Genomic DNA, 17,810 nt, shown 5'->3' on the forward strand with positions numbered 1-17,810 from the left:
CGGTTCAAGTGGAGACAGGAGAGAGTGGTACAATAATATGGACGACTCTAAAAAACATGAAGTATTGACCAAAATGGCATTGTATACAAGGGATAATAGAAATAGTACACCTCCATCCATGCAGGCTACTCTAACCAATGCCCAACGGACAGGTTTGTACGGCACTGCTCTATTACACCCACCTTGGTCTAATAACCACAACTAACGTATGGTCCATGACCTACTGCAGGGCTACCACCGCCGCTCCAACGGTACAATGGGAACACCGATGAGGTACATGAATATGACAGTACCTTGTTTGAGCCAGCACACAATGAACAGCCTGATTCAGATGAAGAGGAAGGTGGGTTCCTTTTTAATATTAATCTAATTTAGAACACGGAAAAAGTACACTATAATATGAGTCATTTTGGCTGACTGTGCAGTTCCTTACTTACAAGCGGAATACATGGAAGATCAGAGTGACGACGATGAAGCGAGGCAATTTTCGCGGGGAAGGTACTTATGGAAATGTACCGAAGTCCAGAATTAGTGTGTTTAAATAGTTTTACCATGTCCATTTGCATCTGATCCTTAATTTCCATGCAGATGAAGGATTCAAATCTTACCGTATACCTGGTCATACTGACACCGACGATCCTTACGACTACGTCTACAAGGATTTACCAGATCAGCACCACGTTTTGAGAAAGGTACCTGATTGCAGGTATTGTGGGGCTATACGGTTCGAATATGAACCACCAGGATTATGTTGCCGAAAGGGAAAGATTCATGTGCATATTCCTGAAGTGCCAGCTGAATTAAAGAGGTTATTTACTAGCCAGGTAGATGTCGATGCAAAATATTTTAGAAAACACATACGTTACTTCAACTCTCATTTCTCTTTCACGACCCTTGGGGTTACCTTGGATCGACGAGTTGCCACCGCAGCAGGCACTGGTATCTATACATTCCGGGTGCAAGGTTCTTTGTACCATCATCTTGATCATTTGGTCCCGGGTTCCAAGGGCCCGCGACACATGCAGCTCTATTTTTACGATACGACAGATGCAGGGTTAACACACAGAACACGGAGATCTCCTGACCTCGACATAAACCTCATTAGAAATATTCTGATGATATTGGAGGACAATCCGTATGTTCAGACCTTCCAGCGGGTTGGAGCCATTCCAAATCTTGATAACTACGTCATTGAACTAAATACTAATGTCACGCCTGACCAGCGGAGGTACGCGTCTAACACACTACAATATCCTCAGATATTGTAAGTACTACCTTAATAAGTATTCTAATTGTTCTTGTTTCGCTGATCCTTGTGCCTAAAAGGTACAATGCACCAACATCCTCCCAGGTTGATGCTATCTGGACTGAAGGAGATGACCCCCAAAGATGTTTTGATAGGAGTGTGCTTGTGTATGCAAGAGGAGACCGCCCAATGTATGTCAAGGCATATCATGGTTGTTATGATCCATTGTCATATCCTTTCTTTAATCCTAGGGGTGAGACTGGTTGGAATAAATTTATGCCATATAGTGGATCATCAACCGTTCAAGCTACTACTGCTGAGGACGAGCCTACAGGTTTAATATCCTTGTATTATTATAAGAAATCAATTCAAACTTGTCTCCACTCGATACTCATTTTTTTCTAATAATTTGAAACCATACACAGATGATGTTGAACATGACGCTGACATACAGCAAGTTGAATACTTAAGTAGCCTTATGGAGGAAAATCAATCTGGAAAATTTGTGACTGCCTGAGAATACTATTGTTTCTTAATGCAAGTTAGAAGGGGTCTTTTTAACATCTTGTTATTCGGAGGACGACTTTTCCAGCAGTGGGCTGTCGACATGTATATCAAGATAGAGTCTATGAGGCTTGATTGGTATTCTAACCCGGCAAACCAGAAACTCATACGGGCTGAACTATATCAGGTGAGGGAAATGCTCTCCATACAAATTTTTATTCCTGTACATTATATATATTCATTATTATATATATATCGTATATATGTTCATCCAATTAAATAATCATTCTAACTGTGTTTATTGCACTACTTCATGTAGGGCCTTGTTGATGTAGTTTCTAACGGAGAGACTAGAGCTTCAGAAGTTGGAAAGAGAATTGTGTTGCCGCGTTCTTTCCCGGGTGGTGATCGTGACATGATGCGGTGGTACCTTAACGCAATGGCCATTGTGCAACGTTTTGGCAGACCAGATTATTTCATCACAATGACATGCAATCCGCAATGGCAAGAGATCACAGAAAATCTTGAACCTGGTCAAGAGCCACAAGACAGACCAGACCTGGTTTCAAGAGTATACAGGGCCAAGTTACGATCATTGATGGATTTATTGACCAAGAAAAAATACTTTGGAGATGTTGCAGCATATGTGCATGTCACGAAATTTCAAAAAAGAGGCTTGCCCCATGAACACATCTTATTGATTATGAAATCAGGAAGTAAGTTGACAAACCCTGATGATTATGACAAGGTTATTTGTGCTGAGATACCAGACAAAGACAAGTATCATGTGTTGCACGGACTTGTGATTAAGCATATGTTGCATGGACCGTGTGGAGTCTTGAATAGAAGGTGTCCTTGTATGGTTGATGGAGCATGTCGGTTTTAGTTTCCTCGTCAATTTTGTGATGCAACACGGCAGGGGAATGATTCATATCCTTTGTATAGGAGGAGAGACGATGGACGTCGAGTGAAAATAAGAGGGGCTAAGTTAGACAACCGGTGGGTGGTTCCATACAATCCTGGACTCCTTATGAGGTATAATTGCCACATGAACGTTGAAGCATGCGCAAGCATCAAAGCTTGTAAGTACCTGTTTAAATATGTATACAAAGGCCACGACCGTGCTTCATTCTCAGTTGAACCTGCTAGAGTTATCAATGAGATCCATAGGTACCGGGATGCTAGATACATATCACCTCCTAAAGCTGTATATAGGATTTTTGGTTTTCATCTTTTTGGAGTATGTCCCTCTGTTTTGCAGCTCCAATTACATCTACCAAACATGCAATCTGTCACTATGGAGGAGTCTGAAAACCTAGAAGATGTCATCAATAAGCCATCTTCCACTATGACTACTCTCACGGAATATTTCAAGATGAATCGTGCTGATAGTTATGCAAGGACATTATTATATAGGGAGTTCCCAGAACATTATCGGTGGATCCCCAAGCGCAAGGTCTGGCAGAGAAGGAAGACCAGGCTAGGACAGATTGGGAGGATTGTGTATGCGCACCCGGCAGAGGGGGAGAGATATTTCTTAAGAGTGCTTCTAAACCATGTAAGAGGTGCAACCTCGTATGAGGATTTAAGAATAGTGAATGGTATCACATACTCTACATTCAGAGAATCATGTGAAAAGAGAGGTCTCGTTGAGACAGATAAGTCCCTTGACGACGCCTTGAGTGATGGTGCCACTTTTCAAATGCCAGTTGCACTACGGAGATTATTTGCAACTATTCTTGTATTTTGTGAGGCCACCAACGTACGTGAGCTATGGGAGAAGCACAAGGATTCATTGTCTGAGGATTATAAAAGAGACAATCCTAACTCAAGTGCTATCGAGCAAATGGTGCTGAGCGATATTAGAGAAATGATGCAGTCAATGGGCAAGGATATTGGAAAATTTGATCTTCCCAAGCTCAATGATGCAGGTAATTTTCATGCAAATGAAATTCTACTTTTAATAATTGGTTTTTTTCATAGCCTAATTAAAAATGTTGCATCAATGAAAACTGACGTTTTATTATTTTCTATCAAAAACAGTTGATTTTTCCAATGACATTATGAGAGAGGTCAGAGAGGAGCTTTCCATACATGTAGACCAAGAAGATTTAGATTTATATAAATCTCTTAACATGGAACAATGAGCAGGATTTGATGAAATCATACATCATGTGTTGAATAACAAGAGCCGAGTGTTCTTCGTTGATGGTCCAGGAGGAACAGGAAAAACATTCCTATACAAGGCAATTCTCGCGAGAGTGCGCTCAGAGGGATTAATAGGAATTGCTACTGCAACTTCTGGCATAGCAGCATCAATATTGCCTGGAGGGCGGACAGCACACTCCAGATTGAAAGTCCCAATTACATTGAAGGAGAATAGCACGTGCACCTTTTCAAAGCAGGACGGCCCCGCAGAGTTGCTCCGTAGGGCGTCCTTGATTATATGGGATGAAGCTGCTATGACAAGGCGTCAAGCGGTTGAGTGTCTTGATAGGTCTCTGCAAGATCTTATGAACTATTCTGTGCCATTTGGGGGTAAGATCATGGTGTTTGGAGGAGATTTTAGACAGGTGCTTCCAATGGTTCCACGTGGAAATAGAGCACAAGTAACTGATGCGTCATTGCAAAGATCTTATTTGTGGAACAGTATAAGGAAGATAAGATTGACACGTAACATGAAGGCTCAAACTGACCCCTGGTTTTCAAGTTACCTACTTAGAATTGGTAATGGAACTAAAGAAACCATTGGAGAGGATTATGTTCGCCTACCGAAAGATATTGTGATTCCATATACTGGTGATAGTGACGATTCCATAAGCAGGCTCATTCAGCATGTTTTCCCATCACTTGAGGAAAATGCCAGATCAGCCAAATATATGAGCATACATGCCATCCTTTCAACTAAAAATGAGCATGTTGATCAACTAAACTCAAAGATGATTGCCATGTTTCCAGGTGAGGAGAAGGTTTATCATAGCTTTGACTCTGTTGATGATGATTCAATAAACAACTACCCAATTGAGTTTCTGAACTCCATTACTCCAAATGGTCTCCCTCCCCATGTGCTCATATTAAAAACCAACTGTCCTATTATCCTACTACGCAATCTTGATCCTAACAATGGCTTGTGCAATGGAACAAGACTAATGGTTAGAGGATTGCAAGACAATGCAATTGATGCAGAAATCACTAGTGGGAAACATCAAGGAAAGAGGGTGTTCATAACTAGGATCCCTATGTCTCCATCCGATGATATTTCACTCCCTTTCAAGCTCAAGAGGAAACAATTCCCAATTAGGTTGAGTTTTGCAATGACCATCAACAAAGCGCAAGGGCAAACCATCCCAAATGTTGGGATCTATCTTCCAGAACCTGTGTTCTCACATGGACAACTATATGTTGCATTGTCGAGGGGTGTGTCAAGATCAACGACAAGAGTTTTGGTTAAACCAAAACAGGAATTAGATTCCACAAGGAACTTCACCAATAATATAGTTTTAACCAAGAATATTGTTTATAAAGAAGTCCTCAACTGTTGATTAACGGTGGGTATACTCAAACGATTTTATTTTTGTGAATCACATTTTATTTCATTTTATGGGCATTAATATAAGTTCATTAGTGGTGTGTTAATATAAGTTCATTTTCGAATAATAATTGATGTTCTAATATCTGCATCCATAGGAATAGGTTCCCATCCAGATTTGGAGCATTGGAGGCTTGGAGCGGATGCAGCCTTCTATATCTCACCATCTTTCTTCGAATATGCATGTGGTTGCCATGGGTTTCCCTGTGTCCAATGACCGGTGTTCTGAAATGCTGCGGACGTGAGTTGCATGTATTATGTTTAGGGTTCCAAACGATACATGGTTCATTGTCTTATAGCTTAACTTTTAGCATTTGGATATATTCAGTTATATCTAATGAATTACCATAAGAAATCGTGTCATTATTAGAAGAACTGGTTGTGCTAGACACGGTGCAACTACCGTTATATTTCTCATGCAGTTTTTTCTCCTTGATGGATATGTATAAAAATTTGAGTTATGAATTGTGAAAAAAATCATATTAGTATATCCCTTGCACAAACAACGTTTGGGCTAATAAGGCACATTGGCCAACGTGTTATACCTCCAATCGGCTTAGTTACTGTGTACATCAAAGGTACACGCGCTCGCCGCCGCCCAGCATCCAATCGATCCGTTGGGCATTGGTCCATCGCTAGCAGTACGCATGCAAGCTACCTCGTGCGGGCCGCCAAATGAGCCCGCAGACCAAGGGGTGGGATGTGGGCTGCCGCATATGCCCACACCGCTGCGCCAGAACAACCACCGCGATGAACGCCGCCCGCCCCCAACGCACCTGCCGCATATGCCCACACCGCAGCGCACCAGAACTGCCACCGCGATCTACGCCGCCCGCCCCCAACGCACCTTATAATCATGCAAACCCTGAATATTATTTAATAATCATCGGAGGTGCACCTGGCCGGATAACTATTAACGCACAAAGCGGATCTATACGCTGGAGTGTATATGTATATATGTGCACATTACAGTTTTTAGGACGTATGCATTCATACTTGGAGTGTATAATGCCCGTGCCAGTACTCCTTGTCAGCGGAACCAGCGACAAACCCCAACCAAGAGGACTTACCTGGCAGCCGGCGTACTTCGTCAACAACGTCGTCGTCAACGGCAAGGCGTGGCCGTACCTCCACGTGTGACGCCGCTGCTACGGCTTCTGCATCCTCATCGCCAGCAACACACGCATCTACCACCTGTCGCTCAGCACAGTCCCCGAGCGACCCCGGCGACAAGGCTTTGTCCACTGCCGTGATGAAGGACGTGATCGAGGTCGGCAACACCATAGAGACGGACACCTCGACCGTGCCGGCGATTTGTACAGGTTATTAGTATTTCCCTATGATCTTCGCCTTATCATTTCCTGCAGCCTGAATGCCCGATTAGATTGCCATTTGCAACCTGAATGCACGATTCAGGTGAATTCCTCTAAATCTTTGTACTTGCCAATTTAAACTATGTTTGGTTCCTACCTTTATTAAATTTAATCTATGTTTAATTATGCTAATCTTTTAAATTTAAGTACATTATTTAATATATTGCTTTGATCATATTAAGATAATGTCGAAATAGTAGATGGTGAGGCAACAATGGAAGCCTCTAGCCAAGAAAGGCAGAACAAAGAGAATGCCGAAATAATAGTTCTGCCATCCTCGCCCAAAGCTGAAAAGTTTCTGACACCAGATAACTCAGGTGAATTACTCTAAATACTTTTACTTGTAATAAATTTATAAGCTATGTTCGATTACTACTTTTAGTAAATTTATTTAAGCTATGTATGATTAATCATCATTGCAACCTCATAGATTTGGCTCCCAAATTATTATTAATTATTATTAAATAATACTTTGCTCATTTGTAGAGATTAAAAAGTATATAGAGAGTGAGTCAAGAATTGTAGCCTCTAGCCAAGAAATGTTGGACAACAACAACACTGAAATAATAGTTCGGCCATCCTCACCCGAAGGACAGAAATATCCAAGCCTTTAATAATAATTTCACCCATTTCCTCGTTTATGATGAACCTCACTGATCAGTCCGTACAACTCACAGATTGGCTACACAGAAATGATGCATATATTCCCATGTGTATTGTCAAACGTACGGTCCGTATTGATGCATTTCCTACTTCTGGTGAGCCAAATTAGCACAACATCATCATGCTACTTTTCAATATGAAATAAGGCATTTATTTAGATGCTAATGTACTAAAGTGGAGCTATATTGATGTAGATGTCGATCAAGAAAGATGCGAAGACAAGAAGCGGAAGCGTGCTCATGAGGATGACGTACACAACGAACTCTTAAGCAACACAAATCTCCTCTCATATTTTGTCCGAGTGGGCCATTGCGTACAAAATGTACAAATATGGAATCTCAAACTGATATTATATATTACATCTGCAGATCATTATTAGGGAGGAAGCGAGAGAAGTACAGGTCAACGACGATGCCGTACAAACGCCAGTACTACAAAAGGCACAACATATGATGCGTGCTGACAATGATGTGATGGCGTTGCCTTGGTATAATAAGCCAAAGAAATCAAACAATGCACAAATCATGACTCAAGGTGAGCCATCATTAATTGAAACTTACTTCTTTAATTTAAATAATTAATTACTTATTACTAATAATAATATAAAATGATACCTCTACAGATTATGTGTCTACGAAACAAGATGATGAGGTCATTGAATACATGAAAGGAAAAAGTATAGATCATAAACTCGTCAGAATCAATGATGCTTGGGGATGCAGAGATGACCTAGATTGCCTTTTTAAGTAGAATGACCAAGTCAATGGCGCGGTAAGCATGTTTAACATAGGTTCTGCATTACATAGTGTCCATACAAACTATATGCCAATCTTTTAATGACAAATTAAAAACTTGTAGGTCATAAGTTTGTATATCGAATTGATGCGGCATGAAGAACACCTACTTCATAGAGATGGTGGAGATGTATATTTGGAAAATTCAATGGTTTCTCAAATGCTACGAATTGACGGGAAGAAAGATGAGAGGGATTTGAGCTATAATAGAGATGAAGTGGTTGAAACAAGGGCACACAATTATTTAAATGCTGATATGGTAAGCTTTACCATAATACTTGACATATGCTAATTTTTTACCCTTTCAAATCTAGAGAAATAATTTAGATAACTCTCTAATACTGCAGGTGTTCCTTCCAATCAATATTGAAAAGTTTCACTGGTACCTGGGTGTTGTGAACGCTTCTTTAGGCCAGATACATGTTTTAGACTCTATTGGAGATAATATGACAAACTTTGAAGATCTTTGGTATACGGTACGTCTAAATAATTGGTATACATATTTATTTATTCAAAATTTTTTAGTACCTGTTCTGTTTCTTAATTAGCCTTGGTGTTTTGATCATACCAGCTCTTAGGAATGGAAAGACTAATAAAATATGCAACGGGGCTTACAAAACTGGACCAAAGTAAATGGAAACACAGTACCAATATGACATCTTGGCCAATGAAACATAAGACCAAGGTCCCAATGCAAACAGATGGGTAAAATATCTTTATGTTTTGTGTATATGTCATTGCCTAACCATTATCTGTATGCCTCATATTTGATTGTTTGGAATATTGCCTAGCTATAGTTGTGGTTTATGGCTTCTTAATTATATGGAGTATTGGACCGGAAGTACTTTATCTGACCATGTAACCCAGGTACTTACTTAAGAATCTACTTCTAATACATATCAATTATTTTTTAATTTGTTAGCATATAAGCAATTACTGTTGTGATTCCATATACTGGTGATAGTGACGATTCCATAAGCAGGCTCATTCAGCATGTTTTCCCATCACTTGAGGAAAATGCCAGATCAGCCAAATATATGAGCATACATGCCATCCTTTCAACTAAAAATGAGCATGTTGATCAACTAAACTCAAAGATGATTGCCATGTTTCCAGGTGAGGAGAAGGTTTATCATAGCTTTGACTCTGTTGATGATGATTCAATAAACAACTACCCAATTGAGTTTCTGAACTCCATTACTCCAAATGGTCTCCCTCCCCATGTGCTCATATTAAAAACCAACTGTCCTATTATCCTACTACGCAATCTTGATCCTAACAATGGCTTGTGCAATGGAACAAGACTAATGGTTAGAGGATTGCAAGACAATGCAATTGATGCAGAAATCACTGGTGGGAAACATCAAGGAAAGAGGGTGTTCATAACTAGGATCCCTATGTCTCCATCCGATGATATTTCACTCCCTTTCAAGCTCAAGAGGAAACAATTCCCAATTAGGTTGAGTTTTGCAATGACCATCAACAAAGCGCAAGGGCAAACCATCCCAAATGTTGGGATCTATCTTCCAGAACCTGTGTTCTCACATGGACAACTATATGTTGCATTGTCGAGGGGTGTGTCAAGATCAACGACAAGAGTTTTGGTTAAATCAAAAACAGGAATTAGATTCCACAAGGAACTTCACCAATAATATAGTTTTAACCAAGAATATTGTTTATAAAGAAGTCCTCAACTGTTGATTAACGGTGGGTATACTCAAACGATTTTATTTTTGTGAATCACATTTTATTTCATTTTATGGGCATTAATATAAGTTCATTAGTGGTGTGTTAATATAAGTTCATTTTCGAATAATAATTGATGTTCTAATATCTGCATCCATAGGAATAGGTTCCCATCCAGATTTGGAGCATTGGAGGCTTGGAGCGGATGCAGCCTTCTATATCTCACCATCTTTCTTCGAATATGCATGTGGTTGCCATGGGTTTCCCTGTGTCCAATGACCGGTGTTCTGAAATGCTGCGGACGTGAGTTGCATGTATTATGTTTAGGGTTCCAAACGATACATGGTTCATTGTCTTATAGCTTAACTTTTAGCATTTGGATATATTCAGTTATATCTAATGAATTACCATAAGAAATCGTGTCGTTATTAGAAGAACTGGTTGTGCTAGACACGGTGCAACTACCGTTATATTTCTCATGCAGTTTTTTCTCCTTGATGGATATGTATAAAAATTTGAGTTATGAATTGTGAAAAAAATCATATTAGTATATCCCTTGCACAAACAACGTTTGGGCTAATAAGGCACATTGGCCAACGTGTTATACCTCCAATCGGCTTAGTTACTGTGTACATCAAAGGTACACGCGCTCGCCGCCGCCCAGCATCCAATCGATCCGTTGGGCATTGGTCCATCGCTAGCAGTACGCATGCAAGCTACCTCGTGCGGGCCGCCAAATGAGCCCGCAGACCAAGGGGCGGGATGTGGGCTGCCGCATATGCCCACACCGCTGCGCCAGAACAACCGCCGCGATGAACGCCGCCCGCCCCCAACGCACCTGCCGCATATGCCCACACCGCAGCGCACCAGAACTGCCACCGCGATCTACGCCGCCCGCCCCCAACGCACCTTATAATCATGCAAACCCTGAATATTATTTAATAATCATCGGAGGTGCACCTGGCCGGATAACTATTAACGCACAAAGCGGATCTATACGCTGGAGTGTATATGTATATATGTGCACATTACAGTTTTTAGGACGTATGCATTCATACTTGGAGTGTATAATGCCCGTGCCAGTACTCCTCGTCAGCGGAACCAGCGACAAACCCCAACCAAGAGGACTTACCTGGCAGCCGGCGTACTTCGTCAACAACGTCGTCGTCAACGGCAAGGCGTGGCCGTACCTCCACGTGCGACGCCGCTGCTACGGCTTCTGCATCCTCATCGCCAGCAACACACGCATCTACCACCTGTCGCTCAGCACAGTCCCCGAGCGACCCCGGCGACAAGGCTTTGTCCACCGCCGTGATGAAGGACGTGATCGAGGTCGGCAACACCATAGAGACGGACACCTCGACCGTGCCGGCGATTTGTACAGGTTATTAGTATTTCCCTATGATCTTCGCCTTATCATTTCCTGCAGCCTGAATGCCCGATTAGATTGCCATTTGCAACCTGAATGCACGATTCAGGTGAATTCCTCTAAATCTTTGTACTTGCCAATTTAAACTATGTTTGGTTCCTACCTTTATTAAATTTAATCTATGTTTAATTATGCTAATCTTTTAAATTTAAGTACATTATTTAATATATTGCTTTGATCATATTAAGATAATGTCGAAATAGTAGATGGTGAGGCAACAATGGAAGCCTCTAGCCAAGAAAGGCAGAACAAAGAGAATGCCGAAATAATAGTTCTGCCATCCTCGCCCAAAGCTGAAAAGTTTCTGACACCAGATAACTCAGGTGAATTACTCTAAATACTTTTACTTGTAATAAATTTATAAGCTATGTTCGATTACTACTTTTAGTAAATTTATTTAAGCTATGTATGATTAATCATCATTGCAACCTCATAGATTTGGCTCCCAAATTATTATTAATTATTATTAAATAATACTTTGCTCATTTGTAGAGATTAAAAAGTATATAGAGAGTGAGTCAAGAATTGTAGCCTCTAGCCAAGAAATGTTGGACAACAACAACACTGAAATAATAGTTCGGCCATCCTCACCCGAAGGACAGAAATATCCAAGCCTTTAATAATAATTTCACCCATTTCCTCGTTTATGATGAACCTCACTGATCAGTCCGTACAACTCACAGATTGGCTACACAGAAATGATGCATATATTCCCATGTGTATTGTCAAACGTACGGTCCGTATTGATGCATTTCCTACTTCTGGTGAGCCAAATTAGCACAACATCATCATGCTACTTTTCAATATGAAATAAGGCATTTATTTAGATGCTAATGTACTAAAGTGGAGCTATATTGATGTAGATGTCGATCAAGAAAGATGCGAAGACAAGAAGCGGAAGCGTGCTCATGAGGATGACGTACACAACGAACTCTTAAGCAACACAAATCTCCTCTCATATTTTGTCCGAGTGGGCCATTGCGTACAAAATGTACAAATATGGAATCTCAAACTGATATTATATATTACATCTGCAGATCATTATTAGGGAGGAAGCGAGAGAAGTACAGGTCAACGACGATGCCGTACAAACGCCAGTGCTACAAAAGGCACAACATATGATGCGTGCTGACAATGATGTGATGGCGTTGCCTTGGTATAATAAGCCAAAGAAATCAAACAATGCACAAATCATGACTCAAGGTGAGCCATCATTAATTGAAACTTACTTCTTTAATTTAAATAATTAATTACTTATTACTAATAATAATATAAAATGATACCTCTACAGATTATGTGTCTACGAAACAAGATGATGAGGTCATTGAATACATGAAAGGAAAAAGTATAGATCATAAACTCGTCAGAATCAATGATGCTTGGGGATGCAGAGATGACCTAGATTGCCTTTTTAAGTAGAATGACCAAGTCAATGGCGCGGTAAGCATGTTTAACATAGGTTCTGCATTACATAGTGTCCATACAAACTATATGCCAATCTTTTAATGACAAATTAAAAACTTGTAGGTCATAAGTTTGTATATCGAATTGATGCGGCATGAAGAACACCTACTTCATAGAGATGGTGGAGATGTATATTTGGAAAATTCAATGGTTTCTCAAATGCTACGAATTGACGGGAAGAAAGATGAGAGGGATTTGAGCTATAATAGAGATGAAGTGGTTGAAACAAGGGCACACAATTATTTAAATGCTGATATGGTAAGCTTTACCATAATACTTGACATATGCTAATTTTTTACCCTTTCAAATCTAGAGAAATAATTTAGATAACTCTCTAATACTGCAGGTGTTCCTTCCAATCAATATTGAAAAGTTTCACTGGTACCTGGGTGTTGTGAACGCTTCTTTAGGCCAGATACATGTTTTAGACTCTTTTGGAGATAATATGACAAACTTTGAAGATCTTTGGTATACGGTACGTCTAAATAATTGGTATACATATTTATTTATTCAAAAATTTTCAGTACCTGTTCTGTTTCTTAATTAGCCTTGGTGTTTTGATCATACCAGCTCTTAGGAATGGAAAGACTAATAAAATATGCAACGGGGCTTACAAAACTGGACCAAAGTAAATGGAAACACGGTACCAATATGACATCTTGGCCAATGAAACATAAGACCAAGGTCCCAATGCAAACAGATGGGTAAAATATCTTTATGTTTTGTGTATATGTCATTGCCTAACCATTATCTGTATGCCTCATATTTGATTGTTTGGAATATTGCCCAGCTATAGTTGTGGTTTATGGCTTCTTAATTATATGGAGTATTGGACCGGAAGTACTTTATCTGACCATGTAACCTAGGTACTTACTTAAGAATCTACTTCTAATACATATCAATTATTTTTTAATTTGTTAGCATATAAGCAATTACTGTTTGCAGGAAGATATAAGTAACTTCAGGTTCAAGCTACCTGCGATCTTATATAACTCGCTGTTAAATAAAATAAAAGGGTTACCGGATAAAGAGCAAAAGACTAAGACCGGCGATGACCTAGATGAACTTGTCGAAGAGCTCGATGACCTCGATATTTTGATGTCAGGTAACACGAAGTTGACAAGGATGCTAAAGTGGACAAACGGAGAAGACCTATTGATGACAATTTGCGGGTTGTTCTACTTGATCGCCGATGATGAGACTTTAGAGTAAGTCATGCATTCTAAAGTACAACGTCCTGTTCTAATATAGATATTGCCTTTGTCCATTCTAGATTGCTACAGCAAGTAATTTGTTCCTTGTCCTTGTTTTCAGGAAAGAGTGGATACGAAGTACACGACCATATCCAATTTCTTTAAGTCTTAGACAAATTATAAATATTTTAGATGATGATAGACAGCTAGAACATGAAACCTTTAATATGGCTATTCGGATGGTCGCGTGCAACCAAGACATAGCGCAGAAGAAACAAATATTCCACTACATGGATCTCAAATTTGCTGTAAGTTGATATATATAAATCATTCTAAAAGATTGTTTATACTTGTCATACTTAAATTATGTAATTGTATAATTATCAGAAAATAACTCATTTTGGACGAGATCCACGATGTTGTCCCAAGATTGACAAGGCATACCAAGATCAATTAAAAAAAGTATTTGAGTGCTGGCCGGAAAAGCAGTACGACATTAAAGAATGTAGCAATGTAAGTTGTGTTTTGTGTATTACTTTAAAACCTTTTAAATTATTTACCACTTACAGTCTATGTGTTTGTTTATAGATTCTACTACCATATTATCAAACGGTCTATACACTTTATTCATAATCGACATGCAAAAAATAATCATCCATATTATGGATCCACTTCAAGATCATGTATGCTTGAAGGGTTATGATCACAGAGATTCATATATACCTACATTACACACTATTGCTAGAAGGTTCAATCTTGCCATGGGATTGTTAAATTTTAAGATGAACAACAATATTTATCACTGGAAGCGAGAATACCCTACGTGTGTAACAAAGGTTACACATAGTAAACACTGGTAATCACTTGTAATATATTTCAACTTTCATATCAAAGAAATAGTTATTTGATCTATGTACATCAAATAAACAATTGATCTTCTGCAGGAATTTGGGAGGCTTTCTTGTATACAGTTTCATGAAGTCATAGGATGGCATAAGATTGCCACCGATCAACAATGTAAGCATGTATAGTACATAACTAAGTTTCATAAACTACATTGAAAAATAATAACTTATTTATTGTTATCTGCCATGCACAGCTACCAACTTCGCTGATGAGGGAATTATTGGCCGATATTTTGACGAGTAATGCAAAAGAATGTAGCGACAACATCCCTGATAATCTGCAATACATGATTAAGGAGTTAGGTAGAATCTAACTTTACAATGTGCACTTATATGAAAAGTGTTCCCAAATTATATATAGACTCAAATACAATTGTTGTGTAATAGTAATATTATGAAGATTAAATTGGTTATAATTATGAGCATCACAAGATTAAAACCGTAGCGTTAGCACGGACATTATACTAGTGCAGTGTAGTTGCGTCCATCCGTACACACTTTAACACTCTGCGGTGCAGGCGCTGATTGGCTGCTGCTCGACGAAAATCAGCCCGCTCGTTTTTGTTAAGAACGATCGTGGATTATTTACCGCTGACTGGTTTAATGCGAGAGAAAAATATTGTTTCAACTTATAATTCACGATCGTATAAGCCCAGCTGAACAGGCTGAATGTTCAGAGATGACGGTGCACCACCTCACCAGCAATCCATCGTGCATCTGCTAATTTTATTTACTCTTATTAAGTGTTTTTTTTAGAAATATTCTTATTAAGTGTTGATTACCTTGTCCATCTCGCTTTTTAAACTGCCTTCCAGTACTGCAGCTGCGAAGCGGTACGCCTACGCTGATTTCGTGGATCTCAGCGAGGAGGCTGTAACTGTAATTGCTACTGATTAGCCGAAGAAATTACTATGTTCGTGTCATCGTGTGGCCTGTAAAAATGATCAAAAGCGAGTAAGTCAATTTGTTTTTTTTATACGAGCATTTTGAAATTATTTTTTAACCAGCAGCCAGTCGGTCAATTACCTGATACTATCTCTCCTCGCGGTAGTTTATTTTGAATAGAGGAATGTTGCATTGCATTATAGTGCACCTAACACGAACCTTTTTCTGGTGACGAGGCGATGCAACTGTGCAGTACACGTGCACTCTCTGTTCCGGCCCACTTGATGAGCTAGCCGATGCCCCAGCGCGCTGTACCTGCCCGGTTGCCCGCCCTCTGAATTTGAACTTGAACTACTGATGATCAAATCCTTTTTGAAAACACCCGCGAAGAAAAGTTAGGCCTTTTTTTTCTCTCCCCCTAAAATTTACTTCATATTACATCGGATGTCTGACACATACATGGACTATTAAATATAGACTAAAAAATAACTAATTGCACAGATTACGATTAATTTGTGACACGAATTTTTAAGCTTAATTAGTCCATGATTCGACAATGTGGTGCTACAGTGAACCTATGCTAATGATGAATTAATTAGCTTAATAGATTCGTCTCGCGGATTACTGACAGATTCTGTAATTTATTTTTTTATTAATATCCAAACACCTCATGCGACGTTCCCACATAACACCCGATATGACATATCTAAACTTTACTCCCTGAATTTAAACACCACCTTAAGCGTCCAAACTACAAACTGGACCGTAGTCAATCATGTTCGTGTTTTCAGAATTCAGACGATGAAGGCGTCAACAGAGCTGGCAGCCACAGCGAAATTCGAAGTCAAATGTGCTTGGAGCCAACAGCAAGGCGAGCACGTCCACCCACTTTTTGGGTTCGGACTTAGCACAGGAACGTCTAATCCGGACGCTGCCCGCACATCGGGCTCGTGAGAGAGTGCACTGGAGTGGGCCCGTGCCATTCCAGACGTCATCCTCCTGTCGGGTGTTTCTCACGCACATCTATCCGATCTACTTTTAAAACATCTAAATATAACAGTTATAACATACAAAAGAAGACATTTAAAATAAGCATCCGAATCACTTGCGAAAATGGCTAAAAAATATTTGAAAACCAATACAAATATATGCAACATCCTTACATCTAGATGAAACACTTGCAAGCATACGTACGAAACACCTGAAAACACTTAAAATATATGCTTGCAACATGCATGTATATGCAACATCCATATCTACTTTAGCAACATCTAGACAAAATACTTGCAACATTCGTCTCGAATAGATAAAACATTTGCAACATACACTTGAAACATTGCACATACCTCGGCAGCGGCAAAGGTAGATGGATAGAGCGCGACTGCGAAGAGAGACGCGAGTCCAGGAGCGAGCTAACGAGCCGTGCGCTCCCTCTAGTCACAGCCAACAGGCCCAACAAAAAACAATCATCGCCACAGAGCTTTCGAGTTTCGCCCACGCCGGGCTCATCTAATCACAGCCGAATCATGACGCCGGTGGCAGCGGTGCTGGAATGGAATCTAGCGGACGCCGCCGCTTTCTGCCCACCGCTACACTACTCATATTTTACTGCCTGCCGCCGCCGCGACCGCGACGGTGTACGTAGCGTACGGGCACATCCACATATCCATGATCCATGTTTGTCGGCGCACCGCGGTGGGGGGCACGGTCGGATGCCCAGATTCTTTCTTCATTCGTCGCCGTCCCGTGGTGAGGCGCTGAGCGGCGGCAGTAAAGCATCGCGCACGCCTGTTTTCCGTGCCTGCCTCTGCCTGCGTGGTTACCGGCTGATCCGCCACCCGCCACGCAATCCGCCGGGGACAGGTCACAAAGAGCCCTCCCTCTTCCTGGCTGGCATCCGTCAACTCACGGGCGCCGACCTGCGGCCGTGTCGTGCCTGAGGTGCGTTACTCCGGTCACGGGAGGAGGCGGCGGCGAACCGGGACGGCCCGGAGGCTCTTGGTAGCGGTAGGAGTACTAGCGAGCGCTGAGCCGGCGAGGGCGAGAGCACATGACAGGAGGACAGCACCGCGGGAGCAA

The 17,810-nt window shown here is 40.6% G+C and overlaps 1 protein-coding gene and 1 long non-coding RNA gene across 2 annotated transcripts; both read left to right on the forward strand.

The window, feature by feature from the left end:
* The first annotated feature begins 3,047 nt into the window (after positions 1-3,047).
* On the forward strand, positions 3,048-5,292 carry LOC136453851 (uncharacterized). The gene is made up of 2 exons (XM_066454405.1): positions 3,048-3,681; positions 3,902-5,292. The coding sequence occupies exons 1-2, from the start codon at positions 3,048-3,050 to the stop codon at positions 5,290-5,292; spliced, it is 2,025 nt and encodes a 674-aa protein (XP_066310502.1).
* An 8,647-nt stretch (positions 5,293-13,939) lies between these two features.
* On the forward strand, positions 13,940-14,378 carry LOC136477199 (uncharacterized). Its single transcript, XR_010763929.1, has 3 exons — positions 13,940-13,975; positions 14,063-14,249; positions 14,329-14,378. It is a non-coding gene; the product is annotated as an uncharacterized lncRNA (long non-coding RNA).
* The last annotated feature ends 3,432 nt before the right edge of the window (positions 14,379-17,810 follow it).

This window comes from Miscanthus floridulus, chromosome 1, assembly GCF_019320115.1.
Source record: "Miscanthus floridulus cultivar M001 chromosome 1, ASM1932011v1, whole genome shotgun sequence".
Classification (NCBI taxonomy): domain Eukaryota; kingdom Viridiplantae; phylum Streptophyta; class Magnoliopsida; order Poales; family Poaceae; genus Miscanthus; species Miscanthus floridulus.

Excerpts from the sequence above, each read along its gene's own strand:
- LOC136453851 (XM_066454405.1), top strand. The coding sequence starts at position 3,048 with ATGGAGGAGTCTGAAAACCTAGAAGATGTCATCAATAAGCCATCTTCC. Across the intron at positions 3,682-3,901 it reads TCCCAAGCTCAATGATGCAG|GATTTGATGAAATCATACAT; the intron begins GTAATTTTCATG and ends AACAATGAGCAG.